Source organism: Triticum dicoccoides, chromosome 5A, assembly GCF_002162155.2.
Source record: "Triticum dicoccoides isolate Atlit2015 ecotype Zavitan chromosome 5A, WEW_v2.0, whole genome shotgun sequence".
Taxonomy (NCBI): Eukaryota; Viridiplantae; Streptophyta; class Magnoliopsida; order Poales; family Poaceae; genus Triticum; species Triticum dicoccoides.
In genome coordinates this window covers 164,883,733-164,902,733 of record NC_041388.1, presented here as the reverse complement: position 1 = coordinate 164,902,733, position 19,001 = coordinate 164,883,733, and the positions used below count along the sequence as shown (strand labels likewise).

General features: G+C 50.4%; 1 protein-coding gene across 2 annotated transcripts; it reads left to right on the top strand.

Annotated features, from left to right (window-relative positions):
* The first annotated feature begins 3,131 nt into the window (after positions 1–3,131).
* On the top strand, positions 3,132–11,557 carry LOC119300647 (protein cornichon homolog 1-like). Of its 2 annotated transcripts, none has more exons than XM_037577550.1 (5): positions 3,132–3,448; positions 4,170–4,351; positions 5,779–5,901; positions 11,025–11,125; positions 11,242–11,557. In XM_037577550.1, exons 1-4 carry the CDS (start codon positions 3,374–3,376, stop codon positions 11,092–11,094), a joined length of 450 nt encoding a protein of 149 aa, XP_037433447.1. In that variant the 5' UTR covers positions 3,132–3,373; the 3' UTR covers positions 11,095–11,125; positions 11,242–11,557. The 2 variants fall into 2 exon arrangements, with proteins under 2 accessions (XP_037433447.1, XP_037433446.1); XM_037577549.1 differs by having other exon boundaries at positions 3,133–3,448; positions 11,224–11,557.
* Positions 11,558–19,001: the final 7,444 nt, after the last annotated feature.

Here is a 19,001-nt window from a genome sequence, read left to right as displayed (position 1 = left end):
CTCCTTTGGCATACACACTCTAGCCCAAGGCAGGAGGCAATGACCACCACTGATCTCATTTTCCCATTTCCAAATGAATCCCCTACATCTTCTATTAATGATATCCAGCGCCCATGCCGGCAATGACAAAACAGAGAGAAAATGCATACGCATCGCCATTAACACAGATTATGTAAGTGCCAACCGACCTATCGGAGCAAGCATCCTTGGCTTCCATCCCTTCATCTTGCTGGAGTATTTGTCGATTAGGGGTAATATATGCGGACGCTGAAGTCTGAAAATTGATAGAGGGAGCCCCAAATATTGTATGGGAAATTGCTTCAGTTGGCAGGAAAAATGATGAGCCACCCCACTGATAAGGTGTCATTTGTCCTGATGCAAGTAATGGTGCTCTTTTGTAGGTTGATACGAAGTCCAGTGGCCTCACCAAACAGCTTCAGCATAGCAAAAATCACCTGCATATCGCTCGTGTTTGGCCTGAAGAAAAGAATTGCATCATCCGCGAAGAAGGAAGCCCGCGACACATTTCTTCCAAGCCCCAAGTCAGAGAGCAGGTCGTGTCTGGTTGCCCAATGAAGCATAGCTTAAAGTGTGTCCATAGCAAGGATGTAGAGTGCTGGGGATAGCGGATCTCCTTGTCTTACACCACAGCCCAATGCAAATGGATCACAAGTCTCCCCATTGACGAGCACCGATGATGAGGCTGTGCACATGAGACCACGGATCCATGAGCACCATCTTCGTCCAATTCCTCGCCGGATCAACAATTTGAGCATGAATTCCCAGGACAGAGTATCAAAGGCCTTGGAGATATCAATTTTCATAAGCACAGCCGGGACATTCCTACAGTGTAGCAGCCGCGCAGTATTGCACACAAATTTAAAATTCTCGTGGATGCTTCTCCCGCTGACAAAAGCACTCTAAACATGCGAGATCAGTCCCGGTAACAGTGGTGAAAGACGCACTGCCAGTACCTTGGCAAAGATTTTAGCAACACCATGAATCAGGTTGATCGGTTGGAAATCAGCCAGTTCCAGGGATCTGTCTTTCTTTGGCAGCAATGAGATGATCGATGAGTTTAACCGCCCAAAGGAAAAGATTTTGGCCTTGTGCAGGTCATGCATGACAGCCATAAAATCTTCCATGATAACCTCCCAGCAAACCTTAAAGAAAAGGCCGGAGAAGCCATCAGGCCCAGGTGCCCTGTCAGAGGGCATCTCCATGATCACTTGCTTGACCTCGGTGTCAGTGAAATCCACTTCTAGTCCATTAGCCAACTCTGGGGATAGACCGTGTAGATTCAGTTCATCTAGCCTCATGGAAGATGCAATAGGTGCCGGTGTGCCCATGAGACCATAGTAAAAGTTCCGCGCAAGATTCATTTTGTCCTCCATGGCCGTGACCACTCGGCCGCCGTCCTTGAAGAAAGGGATTTGGTGTTTTCGACGCCATCCATTAGCTTTCATGTGGAAGTACTTGGAATTGGCGTTCCCCTCCTGAAGATCTCTCACTCTGGCATGCTGTCGCAGACGCACCCTCTCCAAGGATGCGAGTGCCAGACACTTGCCCTTCAAAAAGGCCTTAAGCTTTCGTTCCTCCTCAGACAGAGGTCTACTTTCCCGCGCGCCATCCAAACGCAAAATCAACTCATTTGCAATCTGAAAAAGGATGGTCATATGGCTCTGTTTCCTTTGACCCCAACTTTTGAGAGTTTTCACGGTACGCTGCAGTTTCACACTAAAGACCTTTATGGGATCATTACTAGAGACTTGTTCCTCCCAAGGCGCCTTCACCGTTTCCATAAAACCGGGCAGCTTAACCCAGAAATTTTCGAAACAAAAACGACGTTGTCTGGGCCTGTTCATAGAGCAAGTGAGAAAAGGGGGACAGTGATCCGATATGTTGGAACTAAGCGGCAGCAAGTCGCTGATGGGGTAGGTGTCCTCCCAATCACTATTGAACAGCACACGGTCTAATCTTGCCATGACCGAGCGCTCTTGATCATTACTCCACGTGAACTTCCTCCCGACCAGTGGCATGTCATGCAGGCCCAAGGTGTTAATTGTATGTCTGAATTTATTTGACAATCTTCCGTTAATTCTTCTCGTACTTCGCTCATCCTCATTGCAAACCAGATTAAAGTCACTATTCAGGATCCATGGCGTCTGAACAAGGCCCCCAATTTCCACAGTCTCCTCCAGGAATCTAACTTTATTCTCATTCTCCCGTGGCCCATAAACAGAAGTAGTCATCCACTCTTTTCCATCGGCCAAAGAAGTGACTTTAATGGTGATAGAGAAATCCTTCTTACTCACTGTGGACACACTCAATCTATCTGACCTCCAAGCGATCAGAATGCCCCCCTTGGTACCTACTACAGGAAGAAAGTCGAAGCCATCAAAAGCCGGGCCAAAAGTTTGCCCACAGCCACGGCATCCACCACAGCCAACTTTGATTCTTGAATACACGCGAGGGAAATATTATAGGATTGCAGGAACAAACGGATGGAACTCCGCCTAGCTGGGTTATTGAGCCCCCTAACATTTCAAACTAACACACACTCTCACATAGCCATACTTCCTCAGAAGAACCACACCAGCATATCGCTTATCGATATGGTAAGCTAGGGCTATAGTGCATGGCAAACATGTTGTGCAACTCTGAAAGCCATTTGTGAAATGATCCGTGGTTTGATGGTTATGAGGACAGTGATATTCATAGTTCATCAGAGTTTAAGTTTCAGACTTACACCATTACTTGCGTTTTTCTGAATTTATTTCAAATCTTTAAGCGATATGCGTTCAATGAAAAAAGACCAACGACGATCCTACATATATTTTGTGGGGTCAATTGACCCCACAACTGTAGAGAAAACAATATAAAATCACGGTACATGTATTTTGGACTATGAACGAAATTATCTTAAAAATTACCAATGACCCCGTAGATTATATCAGTTGGCTTCGTTATTGGAGGAGATGTTTCTATCGACTACGATGGCCTATAGGCGTACGATGTGTGTGCATGTGTTTATAAAAGTGATTATATATGTATACATGTATGAAACTCTCAAAGCCATTTTTCGTCTTTTAAATTGCTGTTGGAATTTTTTTTGCTGTTGCGTCTAAATTCGCGAGACCTTCAGTCTGCCCCGACCGCCTCCTCGAACCCATCCAGGACCCATCTCCTCTCAACTCCAAACCCACGAACTCACCGCCGTCCCTCCCATCCCCGGCGGCGACCACGCCATTGAAGCCGGCGAGAGTGGTCTTAGGCGCTTGTCCATCTGGACCGGTTGATTGGAGCACAAACACGGGAGCGAAGAGCGGAGGGACGCGGTCCCGCTCGGTCCCGTGCAGCGGCGGCGGCCGACATGTCTGTCGAACTCGTCCTCTGGCTCTTCTCCTTCGCCTCTGTGATGGCCCTCGTCGGCCTCACTGCCTACCAGGCAAGCTCAGCTCCTCGTCCCTTTAAACTTTCGCCTTTGAGCCGCGAGTTTGGTCAAGATCTGCCGCACAATTGGCGAGATTCCTCACCAAATTGGGCTTCAGCTCGTCAGCTTTGTGGAATTCTGAACAGAATTTGGGCAGGGATTTGGTCAACGGTGTAGTTCTTGTCGTTCTTCCTTGCCAATATTACCAGTATAGTTGGTCAACTCGAGGTGGAAAGAAGATAGCCAGTAGTAGGTCAGCTGGACTGCGATTCAGCAAATTAGATCATGTCTAACTTACACTCACAAATCATCTTTGTATAGAAAGCTCCGCTACATTTGGTTAAATGCATCCAAAGTTTCTGCGCTGCTCAGTTTTGCTCATCTGCTTCCATGTTAGATGGAATGAAGTATTTCTGATTATTGTTCCTGTTGGAATGTTAGCACAAGCTACTAGGTAACATCCCGGTGCTTCCACAGCTTGTAACATCCCAAATATTGTGGTTGTTGTGAAACCAGCAGGATCATAGGCCGGACATGCATTATTGTAGCTTTAGCACCCAAAGCTTAAACCACCACGATTGATAATATTTTATACTTGAACAAATCCTTTTGTATAACAATGTAAGGCTGTAAGTAGATATTGTTGTCATGGTTTAGCTTACTGCAAAATAAGCTATTTAAGTTATTTTCTCTTATTGATTCATTCCACTGATTTTTCTTTGTGTTTTTGTATCAGCTTATCTGCTTATCTGATTTGGAGTTTGACTATATCAATCCATATGATTCATCATCTCGCATCAACGCAGTGGTCATAATAGAATACGTACTCCAAGGGGTCCTCTGCGCTTCTTTCCTCTTGACGCTGAATTGGTTTCCGTTTCTAGTTATGGCTCCTGTAACATATTACCATGTGAAGCTGTATGTACTTCTTCCTTTAATCCCTGAAGTTTACCTCTCAAATTATACATGCTTGTTTGGTCATTCCCCTGTTGTATTGCTATTATTTATGTGGATTACTTTATATCTCAGATTAGTTGTTCATTTGGGGAGGAATCTGTAATGCCTCTATCATTGTGGAATTCCAGTGTACATAATTAGTTTTGGAAATTAAATGTTTACTAAAGTATTTATCATCTTCATGAAATAGTGAAGGATAGAAACATATTATGGAAGTGCTCTGTAAAAAGAACTTTTTTAAATGATCCGGAGGCTGATCATTTGTAGTTGCTCTCTCATTTCGGGCTATTCATGTTTTATTGTTCTTCATGACCTTCCATGTTTAACATATTGGCCTGGCATTTACGCTTTTAGACAAGAAATGGTATGCATATATGCCCTAGTAACAATGTTGTGTCTGGCTTGTATTCATTCTTTTGTTGTTGTCATAATATGATAACATCTACTCTACAACGTACCTGCTATATGTGCTTTAATCTTGACATGAATCATTTCCTTTTTACCATTCCGCACTATGAAAGAACCATTAGACATTGTTTGCCTTGCACTAACCTTCACTGACTCTAAGCATATAGTTATCCTAGGATTAATGCAGAAACTTCTTAACCTTGCTCTAGTTTATGTTTCTAATCTGACCCACAGAGCCTTGTTTGTAATTACAACACAGAAATAACATCTCCCTGTTGTTGGTCTGCTTAATTGATATTGTTGGGCATTTACAAGTCGTTGCTATACATCAAAGAGATAAGTGTCTTCTAGGGAGACAACTAATTTTAGCATAAAGGAAATAGAAACAAAGTCCAATACAAGCAGTACAGCAGGAAACAGCTATTAACTATGCACAGCTCTTAATAAATAATCCATCTAAGAGGATGAACCTGAATGGTGCAAAGTGACTCCAAACGTGAAAATTATTGAAGTTGCATTAAATATCTTTTACCTATTGGTAGACACACAAGTCCCAAGTAGAGGGACAGTAATGCCTCAATTTTTTTAAATCTGTTTTTCTCAGTCATTTTGGATCTCTTTTTCCTCAGTTGATCAGTTGAGACTTGACACCTGAAATAAAGTGCTTTATTGGCATTGGAGCTTGTTCTATTGAGAAGAGTAAATGTACTTTTGTAAGATACCCAATCTATACTGGTAATCTGCTTCTTGTATATAAAAATGAGAATGCATATGCGGGTAGTAACCACTAATTCCTGTAATAACTTTTTATTAAGAAAACAAAATAGATGTTTGCATATACCTTTGTAATGTGATCTAAGTACAATTGCCTATGCAAGGCATTCATTCTGCATATTTTACTTCCATTTACCTTTTCATCCTGTGCTTTCATGTTCTGTGTCATGATAGTTAAAGGAATATAATTATAGTTTTTTTATCAGGTATATGAATCGGAAACATCTTATAGATGTTACTGAGATATTCCGACAGTTACATGGAGAGAAGAAGTACAGGATGATCAAGCTTGCCTTCTACTTCGCATTATTTATTATATCCATTTACAGGTTTGGTTTTCAGACTATTTAATTTAATTTATCATATTTATGATTGGGTAAATTGTTTCTGCAAATGCATTCATATGCTAGTCTTAAAACATGGTTCTATCCAGTGAAAAAAAAGCGCGCCTAGGCGAGCGCATAAGCTTGCCTAGGTGCTAGGCGACAACAAAATGTCTAGCGCTTAATTGTGCTAGTCGTGCGCTTAAGCACGCCTAGGCGTGCACTTAGGCTAGATAAGCGCTATGCGTGGCGAAACGCACAATTAACACCTATCGCTTTCTTTATCCTTCTATCTACTTCTAAGTCAGTCACACACAACCTAGGACATTATAAAAAACCCTTGTATATTGTCTTACCCTAGTGCCCTCTGCAGTTGTGAAGTACTCCCCACTTTTGCCAAGAGGTCCGGGGTCCGACGTCGTCTCTCTGCATTGCACTGTGTAGCGGAGCTTGCCTCGTGTGATCCTTCCCGAGACCCCATCTGGCGTGGGACCCTTAGGCACTGGGTCTGTCCTTTTTCTTAGTACTTCCTTGCACGCTTCTAATTCAGCTTCAAGTGCATTATCACATATGAAGAGCTGCCTACAGGCCGTGTAGATAATCTCACCGGCAGAGTCACGAAGGACCATGCCACAGCCAGCGGAGCCGTCAGTGGCGAAATAGCTGCCGTCCGTGTTGAGTTTGGCCCATCCATCCGGCAGCCGCACCCAGCGCAAGTCCTCTCCTGTATTAGCTCCCAGGCTGCGTGTGAGGTTTCGAACCGAGTCGTTCGCTGTCCACCCGGAGAACCATTTTGCCTTTGGTCGGATCATCTTGAGGGAACTGCTTGAGACACAACAGCAAGTTTATGTAGCTGTTGAGAAACCGTCGGGATGCTTCAGTCGGAGGCGGTGCTTATCATGTGTGATCTCATTCCGGGCATGTCAGGTGTGCTAAAGGACCATCAACAGTACCATGCGGCTGGCTTCTGACAACTGATCCTACACGCCGAATAGTCATTCCGGCCACTTTTTGCGGACATCCTCGACCACAGTCCTTAGCCCGCGGGCATCTGCACATAGCATGGTAACCATTCTCGCGTTCCACATGGGCAGATCATTAGATTCCAAATTGCGAGAGAATTTATTGGCCCAAGTGGCAAGAGAATTTGAGACCAGCCACCAGGCAAATACGCATACCTTAGGGGGAGTAGGGCACCCCCATATGGTCTTCCAGGTAACGCGATGACCATCCGTTGCCCTACTCGAAGCACTTGCCAACGGACGCTCATGCTCGTCCATGGCAAAAGTGTTATGTTGAACGAATTGAGAAGACACCGGATTTCTTCGGGGCCAAGGCGAGGACGTCACCGGGGACACGTGGAGAGGTATTGATGCGGATGATAGCGTCGACGTCGACCGAGAGGAAGTGGAAGAACATCCACCCGCCAGGCGCCATTGGCATCCAGCAGGTCTGCGTCGTGTCTTAGCCGCCGCGTCCTAGCCAGCATGTCCCTTGGGGCCTGAGGAGCTCGCCCGACGGCTCGCGTGGCAGCCACCCGATCCCTCTAGATGTGGATTTGCGCTCTGCTGCCCACCCGCCAAATCAGCCCCATTTTCAGCAGCTCCAATCCATACTGGATCGCTTGCCATGTGACCGATGCATTACTGAAAAGACAGTATCCGCCAGCTGCCCCTTTGGATAATATCGAGCTTTTAAAACCTGCGCACAGACTCTCGGGTTTGGTTAGAAGTCTCCAAGCTTGCGAGCTAGCAGTGCTTGGTTGAACACTGTGAAGTCACGGAATCCGAAACCATCATTGAGTTTATGCTTCTAGATTTTAGGCCAAGCCTGCTAGTGTGTTTTTTGCTTCCCCTCTGACGATCCCCACTAGAAGTTACGTACCATCTTGCTAAGAGCATCTCCAATAGAAGATGCAAATTTGGAGATGTAAAACAGGAGATGTTAAAATTTACATCTCCAAAAAGTGCTTTTTGCATCTCCATAAAAGGGCCAACTCCAACAGATGATGCAAAACGGAGATCTAAAAGTGCAACTCCAATAGGTGATGCAAACTGGAGATGTAAGAGTTAGAAACTTCAAATACTACTTCATTTCAAACATAATTCAAACATAGTTTGTTCAACTAGTACTTCATTTCAAACATAATTAAACATAGTTCTAATTAAAACACAATTAAACATAATTCTAATTTGAAGGGCTACTAGTTCAAACCACTACATCCATCAAACTACTACTCCGACGACTACTACTAGTTCACACAACTACTACTCGAAGATGAAACTACTCCTTGACTCCTCGTCGGAGCTCTTGAAATGCTCCCAGAACTCGTCCTTGTCCGGTGGATGTAAACTTTCAGCAGCTTTTCCTCCAGGTCCTTGTAGTGGGTGTCTTCGCCGTCTTGTCCGTTGGATGTAGTTGCCCTGTGGCTTCCCTCTAAGTACCTAATCACACATAGGGTCTCCGTTTGAGGTAGTAGCCATGTCTCACATGTAGAAAGTGGTAGTCCGGAGAGGAGCGAGTTCATCTTGGATTCGATAGCCCTTGCTCGAGCTCTTGTCATTGGTCCACGTGGTGTCGTGGGAGACGAAGGTAGGTCCATGGGGATGACCGTAGGATGCTCCGCATCAATACTGCATTTGGCTGGGTCAGTAAGTTGAGTAGCAGCGCCTTCATAAGCCATGATGATAGAATGGACCTTCTCCGCTTGTTGTGCTTCTGCCTTAAAGAAGAGCAATGTATCATTGGCGAACAAGAAGTGAGAGATACCAAGAGCACGCCGGTATACCTTCAGGGAAGTAAAATTTCCTTTAACTCACCATCCTGTAACAAGGCAGAAAGTCCATGAGCAATAAACAGGAACGAGAACGGAGAGAGAGGGTCACCTTGCTGTAGCCCACGCGACGGCGCGAACGAATCCAAGAGGGTGCCATTAAATTTGACAGTGTATCTAACCGAGGTGACACAAGTAGGAGTATAATCCAGTTCATCCATCGGTCAACGAAACCCAACTTTTGCATCGTCCACTTCAAGAAAACCTAATTAACCTGATCATTTGCCTTTGAGTGGCCCACAGCATATAGGCGCAGAAACTCTGCTGGATCCTTCTCCTGCTGGATATGATGTATGCAGTCAAACGCAACCAACACATTATCTGTTATCGTTCTTCCTAGCACAAGAACACTTTGTACTGCCGATATGATCTCATCAAGAATTGACCTCAACCTGTTAACTAAGCACTTCGACACCACCTTATAAATGACTGAAATCAGTGAGTTTTACCGGATTATCAACTTTTGGGATGAGGACAATGGCATTGTTATTCACCCTTTCAGGCACAACTCCTGACCGGAAAAATTGCTTAACACCAGCAATTGCTTGGTCCTTCATTATTGCCCAGTTTCTCTGAAACATCCCGCCGGAAATCCATCTGGTCCAGGGGCTTTGAGCGGGCCTATCTGGAAAATTGCGTCAGCAATCTCCTTATCAGAAAGCTCTGCACACAGACCTTCATTCATATTGTCAGTAACACGCATTGATAAGGTCAATTACACACAGCGCTGGATCAGCAGTAAACAAATTTATGAAGTAATCTGTCTCCATATTAGCCATGATGGCGCTGTCCTGCTGCACCACGCCACTATCATCAAGGGATTTTATCCTGTTTCCGCGCACGCGACACCACCTACTTGATCTGCACACAGTGCCGGATCTGTAGCTTCCCGAATAGTCCTCTGATCTGCGTTCATAGCCATTAGTTCCTCAAGACGAGTATGGGATTTATGAATTTCTTTTTCCTTCACCCATGCAATGCGTGCATGAGCTCGCCTAGCGCCGCCGCCACGTCACCAAGGTTGCCCATGGCACCGGCCGCTGACCAGGCTTGCATGATCACCTCGGGCAGCGCTGGGTCACGCTTCCAAGCAACTTCATAGCGGCGGCACCTCTTACCCACATTCTCCTGTTGTAACTTGGCCAAGCACCTTAGGAGGATCGGTGCATGGTCTGACAAAGGAGCAACCAGGTGCTTAACACCTGCCTCCAAGACAAGTCATGCCATTGGTTGTTTGCCACTGCCTGGTCGAGCCGAACTTTGACGTTTGCTCGGCTGGATCGCTGGTTATCATAAGTGTATGGCAGACCTGAAAAACCAAGACCACCGAGACCACATAACTCCAAAACATCACGAAAGTTAATCATCTGACCTGCCGAGCGAGGAGTCTTGGAGAAATGTTTGAAGCCCCACATGGCCTCGTTGAAATCTGCAATCACTGCTCACGGCATGTCCGCTTAGTGGTGAAGATGACTGAGAAGTGACCACATGCGATGTCGGTCCTCCGTCTGGGACTCGCCGTAGATGCGGGTGAGCCTCCAAGGAGTAAGGATCAATATACCGTACATCCATAGCCTTCACATTGTCTTGGCATAAATTCATGCCAGAAAAGAGCTAAAGCTCCACTAAGACCATTTAATCCTTCGAAACCACTTAAACCTAGATGAGATTGATATCTTCTCATCCTATCTTTCGACTACCTAGTTTCACAAAGAAAAAAATACATGGGGATTGAGCTTGCACTAAGCTCACAAGATCGCGGACTGTCCGGGAGTCTGTTCTGGAACTTCTCTGCCAGATATTGTGCAACTGCAGGGTTGTCATTCTCACACACTTCCTGGGTGCTTTTGTTCTGCTGATGAGCCCCGCCATTGATCCTGTCCTTCCTGCTGCTATTCCTGCTAGAACTGGAGTCGGCATCAGACAAGTTGAGGCCATGAAACACCAGGAGGTTTGATTTGGCTCAGACGGTACTTGTCTGCTGCATGAAGCGACGTGGCGGGGAGCACCTCAGCCTGCAATCATGGATCCTGCTCGGCTCCCCACCTCTAGGTTTACGTCCACATGTTTTCAGCCCAGCAATAATGAAAAAATAGTAGAAATATATTAGTATTATAGAGGTTTCCTTCATGATCCTCTTCTCCTTGTTACCACTTACCAGTTGTGCTATGCATATAATCCTGGGTTTGTGCTATACTTAATTCAGCATTTGTTCAAGCTTAGTTTTCTGCCACTTGCACGCTAGGGATGCTTGTTGCCAAATATAATTGTTAATATATATGATACGTCTTTTCAGGCTTGTCATGACGGCTGTGCTACTATTTATTGATGAGGATGTGAATCTGGTAGAAACTAGGACTATTTAGAGCTTGTCATCAACATCTCACATGTGGCCAGGTATATTACTACCGTGTCTGCTCACTGGGAGAGCTGTTAATCATTTCATTAATAACCTGCACTGAAACTGGTGCCTGGCACTGATTTTCTTTTTCAAGGGAATCCCAATGATGCAGTTGGTTAACTTGTCGCACACATGTTTCGACATCTGGCTCCTAATGAACACTTAACACGAGGAACCGGTGAGAGTACATTCCAGTCTTCCAGAAATTCTGAAACAAGACGGTTCATTTGTTCTGTAGGAGCTTATCTGGTGCCTGGGTGTTGATTGTAACCATCAGGCAGAACTGACCTTGTGCTGTACATTGTAATTTCATGCGTTTTGGTATTGCAACGCCATCTGTCGAGATTTAGTTAACGCTGGACATCTTGGTGTGGTATGCGCGAACGCTGACATCTTGCACTTATATCGCGGTGTTGTATTTTGATTCATCTCTGCTTTGTCTGTGAAACTGGACGGAGCGTAGTGTTTTCCAAGATGTTTCCTTGAGCCGACTGCAGTAGCAGGCATTCACTCTTGAGATGTGAAAGTGCATGTGTGTCGGAGTAATGGGGAGTAATGGGTCACGGATAGGCTAACCCGAGTTCCAGAACCTTTCAAAACATCGGGGCAGGCTGCGCCCCTCAAGGCCCCAGGACAAAGAGCCGCCTTCTGAGAAGTCGGCGGCAAGACAACCGACTAGCCACTTGCGGCCGAGTCCCAAGAACGACTTCAGGATAAGCCGACTTCTGACTGATGACTTCCCGAGAAGCCGACCTTGGGGAGTCGGCCCGCGACTCCAACAAACTACATGTCCTCATCAAGAGGGACATGACAGGGGAGTGGTTACAGTGAAGTGTGCTCCCATCCCTTTTCAGAGGCAGGCATGGCCACAGTACGCCGTACCCGTGGGGATCTCCGTGGGGCGTGGCACTGTTGCCATGCCGACCCTGACATCAGCACCAGTGGACCGAATCCTGCGCTCACGACGGCTTGTCTGTACGACCCTGGGGCGGCGGGTCCCACCAGCCAGCGGGACCCCAGAAGACGGCAAGTGCGCCACCAGTCGAACCCGTTGGGAGTCGGCCCCGGAAAGTCGGCCAGCCCCTCCCTCGGGGCCCACGCGCAATTAACCAGATGTGACGGAGAGTGGCAATAGTGATCGCCCGCCAAGCGGCAGGGTTGTTGCCACGACTCCATGACCAATCCCGCGTCATTAGAAGCACGCCTACAGTAATCAGCAGCCGACAAGACCCGTCCGCGGCGGACGCGGCCTGTCGGCTCCGTATCGAGCTAGTCGGCAGGGCCCACCAGTCGGCGGGCCCCAGCAGTCGGCAGAGAAGATGGAGGCCGGAGGCACTGATGGCTGGGCCCGCGCCCAGCCGGATTACCATTGTACCCCTGGGGGGTAGGCCTATATAAACCCCCCAGGGCACCCATGCAAAGGGTTGGAATCCATTAGCACTAGACCAGATGATATAGGAAGGAGGGAGTTAGCCTTGCCTTCTCCTACCTCCAGGAAACAGCTCAAGGAGCAACCGTGTAAACACTTCGCCATAGTGATCATGCGGAGACCCCGTAGAGTAGCAGTAAGGGTATTATCTCCCCGGAGAGCCCTGAAGCTGGGTAAGATTCGCCGGCGTGCATGTCTTCGCCTCATCTCGTTTCCAGGCACCAGCAACGTTCTACTCGCCCCCACCATGATAAGCCATCCTTTGGCATATGTCGCACCCAACCCCCGACATTTGGCGCCCACCGTGGGGCCTGGTGCACCGTCGTCCGGAGACCTGCTCTGGACGAGAACCCTTTCCCTCCCTGGCGAGCGCAGCCAGCCAGGCACGCCAGACGGAGTTTGCGCTGACGCGCTGCACGGCGTTGAGATCGCCTGCGCATCCAGCTGCCTCGCTGAACTTGTCGGTGAGGTTCGCCTCTCCGACGAACCTGCATCCAACGCAGGCGCGGGTGGCCCCGAGAGCCTCCTCGCGGGCCTCCTCGACCAACTCCACGTCGCCGGCGAGCCTGCCGTGGACTTGAAGTCTGTAGGTTCCACCGACCCGATGCTGGTCGACTCCGACACCGCGTCGCTCGACGCGTTCCCCACCAACGTGGTGGTCTACGACGAACCTCTCCCTCGCGCGGAGAGCGACGGAAGCACCGTCACCGAGGTGCTCGTCATCAGTCATGACGAGCCTCCCGGCGGAGGAGCGCATGACCCACTTGGCGCGGCACTACAAGACCTGACTGTGCCCATTCCGGAAGACGCTGACGCGGAGACGTTGGAGGCGCGCCGCCTTCAACTCGTCGAAGGCGCGAAGAAGCTGGCTAGCATGAGACGCTTGTCAGAAGCCTACCAGCGTGAGATAGATCGCGCTGTTGGTGGCTCGCCAGCCTCAGCTGGGCCCAGCCGCCTTGGCGCGGTCCAGCAGCGCGGCGTGGCCATCGCCAACCTGTTCGGGGCAAGTCGCCCTGTGTACGCTACGCCTGCGGAGAACATTCGAGCCGCCCAGGCGGCGGCGGACGAGCTGGACAACTTCGAGGGCGAAGAGCGCCGCCTGATGATGGAGCGAGTCCAGTGGCTCCTCGACGCGGCTGCCGCACAGAACGGGGCCAACTGCCACACGAAGGCGCCGCAGCGGCAAAACGACGACCTTCGCCGAGATCAAGGCGCGACGTCTCGGACGCCGACTGGCGGCGCCCGAGGAAGGAAAGACAAAGATCCGACTGTCAGCCACAGTCGGACTCACATTACCATAGAGCGCGACCAAGACGGCCGCCCGAGAGCAGAAGAACGACGGGACGACTGTCCGCTTCCTCCTCCTCGCAAGGAAAGGCGAGTCTCCCCATCGCCTGTTGATCATCCGACTCTTGGCGACTGCCTTGGCCGCCGAGAGGGAGTCGGGGAAAACGACGCCCGCCACCGGATCGACCGACTTCACCGATCCCTGGCGCTGGAAGAAGAAGACGAGTTGGGTCTGCCTTGTTTCGGGCCCCGCATTCGAGACGAGCCCTTTCCCAAAGGGTTCACGCTCTCAAGAGACACGCCCAAGTACACCGGCTCCGTGAAGCCGGAGGACTGGCTGGTCGACTACTCCACAGCTGTCAACATAGCGAACTGCAACAAGCGTGTCGCCGTAAAATACGTTCCGCTCATGCTCCAGGGCACGACCCGGACATGGCTGAACAGCCTGAAGCCCCGCAGCATCAACAGCTGAGTCGACTTCATCGAAGTATTCGTCCGCAACTTCACCAGCACGTACAAGCGTCCTCCCAAGCCTCGTCAGCTTTCCTTGTGCATGCAAGATCCCAACGAGTCGACTCGCGACTACCTCACGCGTTAGGCCGAGCTTCGGAACTCCTGCGAGGGCCTGCACGAGGTGCAGGCTATCAAGTACTTCACCGCCGGGTGCAGAGAAGGCACCCTCCTCAAGCACAAGCTCCTCTGCGACGAGTCAGAAACCCTCGACGAGTTGCTGATCATAGCAGACAAGTATGCCACAGCCGGCTCCTCCATGAAGGCGGAGATTCAAGTTAGCGCAACTGGCAAAGTGGCCCCTCAGGCTCCAAGAACTCCGGTAGGAGACGCCAGTCGGCGGCAACAGCAGAACGACCACAAGCGCAAGGCCCCGTAGCTGGCTTCCAGCAGCCGGCAGGTCGCGACAGTTGAAGCCCAGCAGCCGGATGGGCAGCCTCCACCCAAGCGACAGAAAGGTGGCAAGCCCAACTAGTTGCCGACTTTCTCATACGAGCAGACTCTGGATGGTCCTTGCAAGTTCCATAGCGGCGCAAAGCCGTCGAATCACACCACCCGGAAGTGCCACTGGCTCACCAGGATCGCCAAAGGAGATGGCCTCCTACCTCCCCCGCCTGCTGGGCATCCACCTTCGCCTCCGCCCCAGCAGCCGGCTGTCAGGCCAGTCGGTGCAGTACAAGACGAGTATCCCGAAGAGCACGGAGCCTACGTGATATTTACCAGCATGGCTGATGATCGACGCAGCAGGCGGTTACAGCAACAAGAGGTGAATGCAGTAGCATCAGAGACGCCAGAGTTCATGCATTGGTCCGAGAAGCCTATTAGCTGGAGCAGGGCTGATCACCCAGAGGTGATGCCGAGTCCGGGCTCTTATGCCTTGGTCTTGGATGCCACCTTTGCCACGGATAGACGAGCTGCTCGTTTCTCGCGAGTTCTGATAGACGGAGGCAGCATCATCAACATCCTGTACAAGGACACCATGGAGAAATTAGGAGTTAAGCAAAGACAGCTTCAGAGCAGCCGGACTGTGTTCCACGATATTGTTCCTGGGCTTTCCTGCTCACCAATCGGCAAGATCCTGATGGACGTCCTCTTTGGAGACAAAGATCACTTCCGCCGAGAGTTAGTTTGGTTTGAGGTGGTGGACCTCGAGAGCCCATAGCATGCACTACTTGGCCGACCCACCCTGGCCAAGTTCATGGCGGTCCCCCACTACGCCTACCTCAAAATGAAGATGCCCAGTTTCAGGGGGATTCTGACCGTAGCCGGCGAGTACCGGAAGTCGTCTGCCTGTGCGGCTGAGAGTAGTCGGCTGGCCGAGTCCCTGGTGATCGCGGCCGAGAAGCGGCTCCTTGACCGGGTTGTGGCGATGGCCGGCAAGCAGCTAGAGGTGTCGCCTAACCCAAAGGAGTCGGAGGCTGAGGGTTCGTTCAAGCCGGCCAAGGAGACAAAGCAGATACCCTTGGATCCGGAGCACCCAGAGAGGTACGCTGTCGTAGGCGCAAACCTCGACAGCAAATAGGAAGGCGAGCTCGTCGATTTCTTCCGTGAGAATCGGGACATCTTCGGATGGTCCCCCAAAGACATGTCAGGTGTACCGACGGAATTCGCCGAGCACAAGTTACATGTCCGATCTGATGCAAAGCCGGTCAGGCAGCCCTTGCGCCGTCTATCAGAAGAAAAGAGAAGAGTTGTCGGAGAAGAGATAGCCCGACTCCTAGCAGCCGGCTTCATTATGGAAGTGTTCTTTCCAGAGTGGCTAGCCAATCCGGTCCTGGTACTGAAGAAGAACAAGCAGTGGCGAATGTGTATTGACTACACAAGCCTCAACAAGGCCTGCCCCAAGGACCCGTTTGCTCTACCAAGAATTGATCAGGTGATAGACTCCACTGCCAGATGCGAGCTGTTGAGCTTTTTGGATGCATATTCAGGATATCACCAGATCAAGCTGAACCCGGCTGACAGACTGAAGACCGCCTTCATCATGCCGTTTGGAGCCTTCTGCTACCTCACCATGACGTTCGGCTTGAGGAATGCCGGCGCCACCTTTCAGCGTTGCATGCAGAAGTGCCTCCTCAAGCAACTCGGGAGAAACGCCCACATCTACGTGGACGATGTGGTGGTGAAGACGGAAAAGCGTGGAACACTGCTGGAAAACCTCAAGGAGACCTTTGAGAACCTGCGCCGATTCCAGATCAAGCTCAATCCCGAGAAGTGCGTCTTCAGAGTACCAACCGGCCAACTCCTTGGCTTCCTGGTCTCTAAACGCGGCATAGAATGCAACCCCGTAAAGATCAAGGCCATTGAGAGGATGAAGGTACCCAGCCGACTGCTGGACGTGCAAAAGTTCACCGGCTGCTTGGTGTCCATCAGCCGATTCGTCAGTCGGCTGGGCGAGAAAGCTCTCCCCTTATACCAGCTCATGAAGAAGACCACTTTTTTCGAGTGGAACCACAAGGCGGACGAAGCTTTTCTCCAGTTGAAGAAGATGCTGACTACTCCACCCGTTCTGGCGGCTCCGACTCCTAAGGAACCTATGCTCCTGTACATCGCCGCCACCAGCCGGGTAGTCAGCACGGTCATTGTAGTGGAACGCAAGGAGGAAGGCAAGGCACTACCTGTCCAGAGACCGGTATATTACCTGAGCGAAGTACTGTCGGCCTCCAAGCAGAACTACCCCCACTACCAGAAGATGTGCTATGGCGTGCACTTTGCCGCCAAGAAATTGAAGCCTTACTTTCAAGAGCATCCAATCACTGTGGTTTGCACGGCCCCACTTGCCGAGATCATCGGAAGCCGAGATGCTTCTGGCCGAGTGGCCAAGTGGGCCATAGAGTGGCTCCCTACACCATCCACTACCAGCCCCGCACCGCCATCAAGTCACAAGCACTGGCCGACTTTCTCGTCGACTGGGCCGAGACCCAGTACCTACCTCCAGCGCCCGACTCCACCCATTGGCGGATGCATTTCGACGGCTCCAAGATGCGCACCGGCTTGGGAGCCGACGTTGTCCTCACTTCTCCTAAAGGCGACAAGCTCAAATACGCACTGCAAATCCATTTTGCCGCTTCCAACAACGTCGCCGAGTACGAGGCGCTCATTCACGGGCTCCGGCTTGCCAAAGAACTCGGCATTCGCCAGATCCTGTGTTATGGCGACTCGGACTTAGTGGTCCAGCAGTCGTCTGGCGACTGGGACGCCAAAGATGCAAATATGGCGAGTTACCGTTTCCTCGTGTAGTAACTCAGTGGGTATTTCGAGGGGTGCGAGTTCCTCCATGTGCCAAGAAACGACAACGACCAAGCAGACGCCTTGGCACGAATCGGCTCTACCCACCAAGCAATACCATCCGGCGTCGCCCTTCAACGCCTCCTCAAGCCGTCTGTCAAGCCTTCACCAGAATTAGACTCCATCTTCGTGCCGGCTCCTCCCGAAGAAGTCGGATCCGACTCCAGAGCCCCGGCAGACGGTACGGGGATTTTGGCAGATGGCTCCAAAGCCGCCACAGTCGAGGCCGGCCCAGGGACTGCAGAACCCGGCCCGGGGACTGCGGCGGCGGGCTCGAAGACTCCAGAACTCGGCCTAAGAGCCGCGCCAGTCGGCCCGGGGACTTCATTAACCCAGCAAGCGGTTGTTGACTCCAACCCGCCGCCTCCCAGCCCAACCGCCCTCGTCCAAGTCGCAGTTCTGGCAGTCGAAGAAATAGCAGCACCCTCATGGGCCCAGCCCATCCTCAAATTTCTGGTGAGCAAAGATCTGCCGACTGATGAGACTTTAGCTCGGCAAGTACAACGCCAAGCGGCAGCCTACACCATAGTCAACAGAGAGCTGGTCAGGCGCAGCGTCACTGGTGTCTACCAGCGCTGCGTAGAGCCAGAGCAAGGCCAAGCAATTCTCAAAGACATCCATCAAGGCGAGTGCGGCCACCATGCGGCTTCAAGAGCACTCTTCGCCAAAGCTTTCCGACACGGTTTCTTTTGGCCAACAGCCTTAGAAGAGGCCAAGGAATTGGTCCGAAAATGCAAAGGGTGCCAGAAGTTTCGCTCCAAGCCGCATCAGCCGGCTTCTGCACTCAAGACCATCCCCATTGCCTGGCCTTTCACAGTTTGGGGTCTAGACATGATGGGACCATTCAAGACGGCACGAGGTGGCTTAACTCACTTACTTGTCGCAGTGGACAAGTTCACCAAGTTGATAGAAGCGAAGCCAATCAAGAAACTGAACGGTCCGACTGCCGTGACTTTCATCTCCGACATCACAATTCGGTACGGCATACCACACAACATCATCACCGACAATGGCACAAATTTTGCCAAAGGCGCCTTGGCCCGTTTCTGTGCGACATTGGGCATCCGACTGGACCTAGCATCCGTCGCCCATCCACAGTCAAACGGCCAGGTGGAGCGGGTAAAACAACCTCATCCTATCCGGTATCAAGCCCCGACTGATCGAGCCTCTGGAGCGCTCGGCTGGCTGCTGGCTCGACAAGTTGCCAGCCGTCCTTTGGAGTCTGCGCACGACTCCAAACAAGTCAACCGGCTTCATGCCCTTCTTCCTCGTCTACGGTGCTGAAGCCGTCATCCCAACGGACATAGAGTTCGATTCCCCGCGAGTCACCATGTACACTGAGGAAGAAGCAGAAGAAG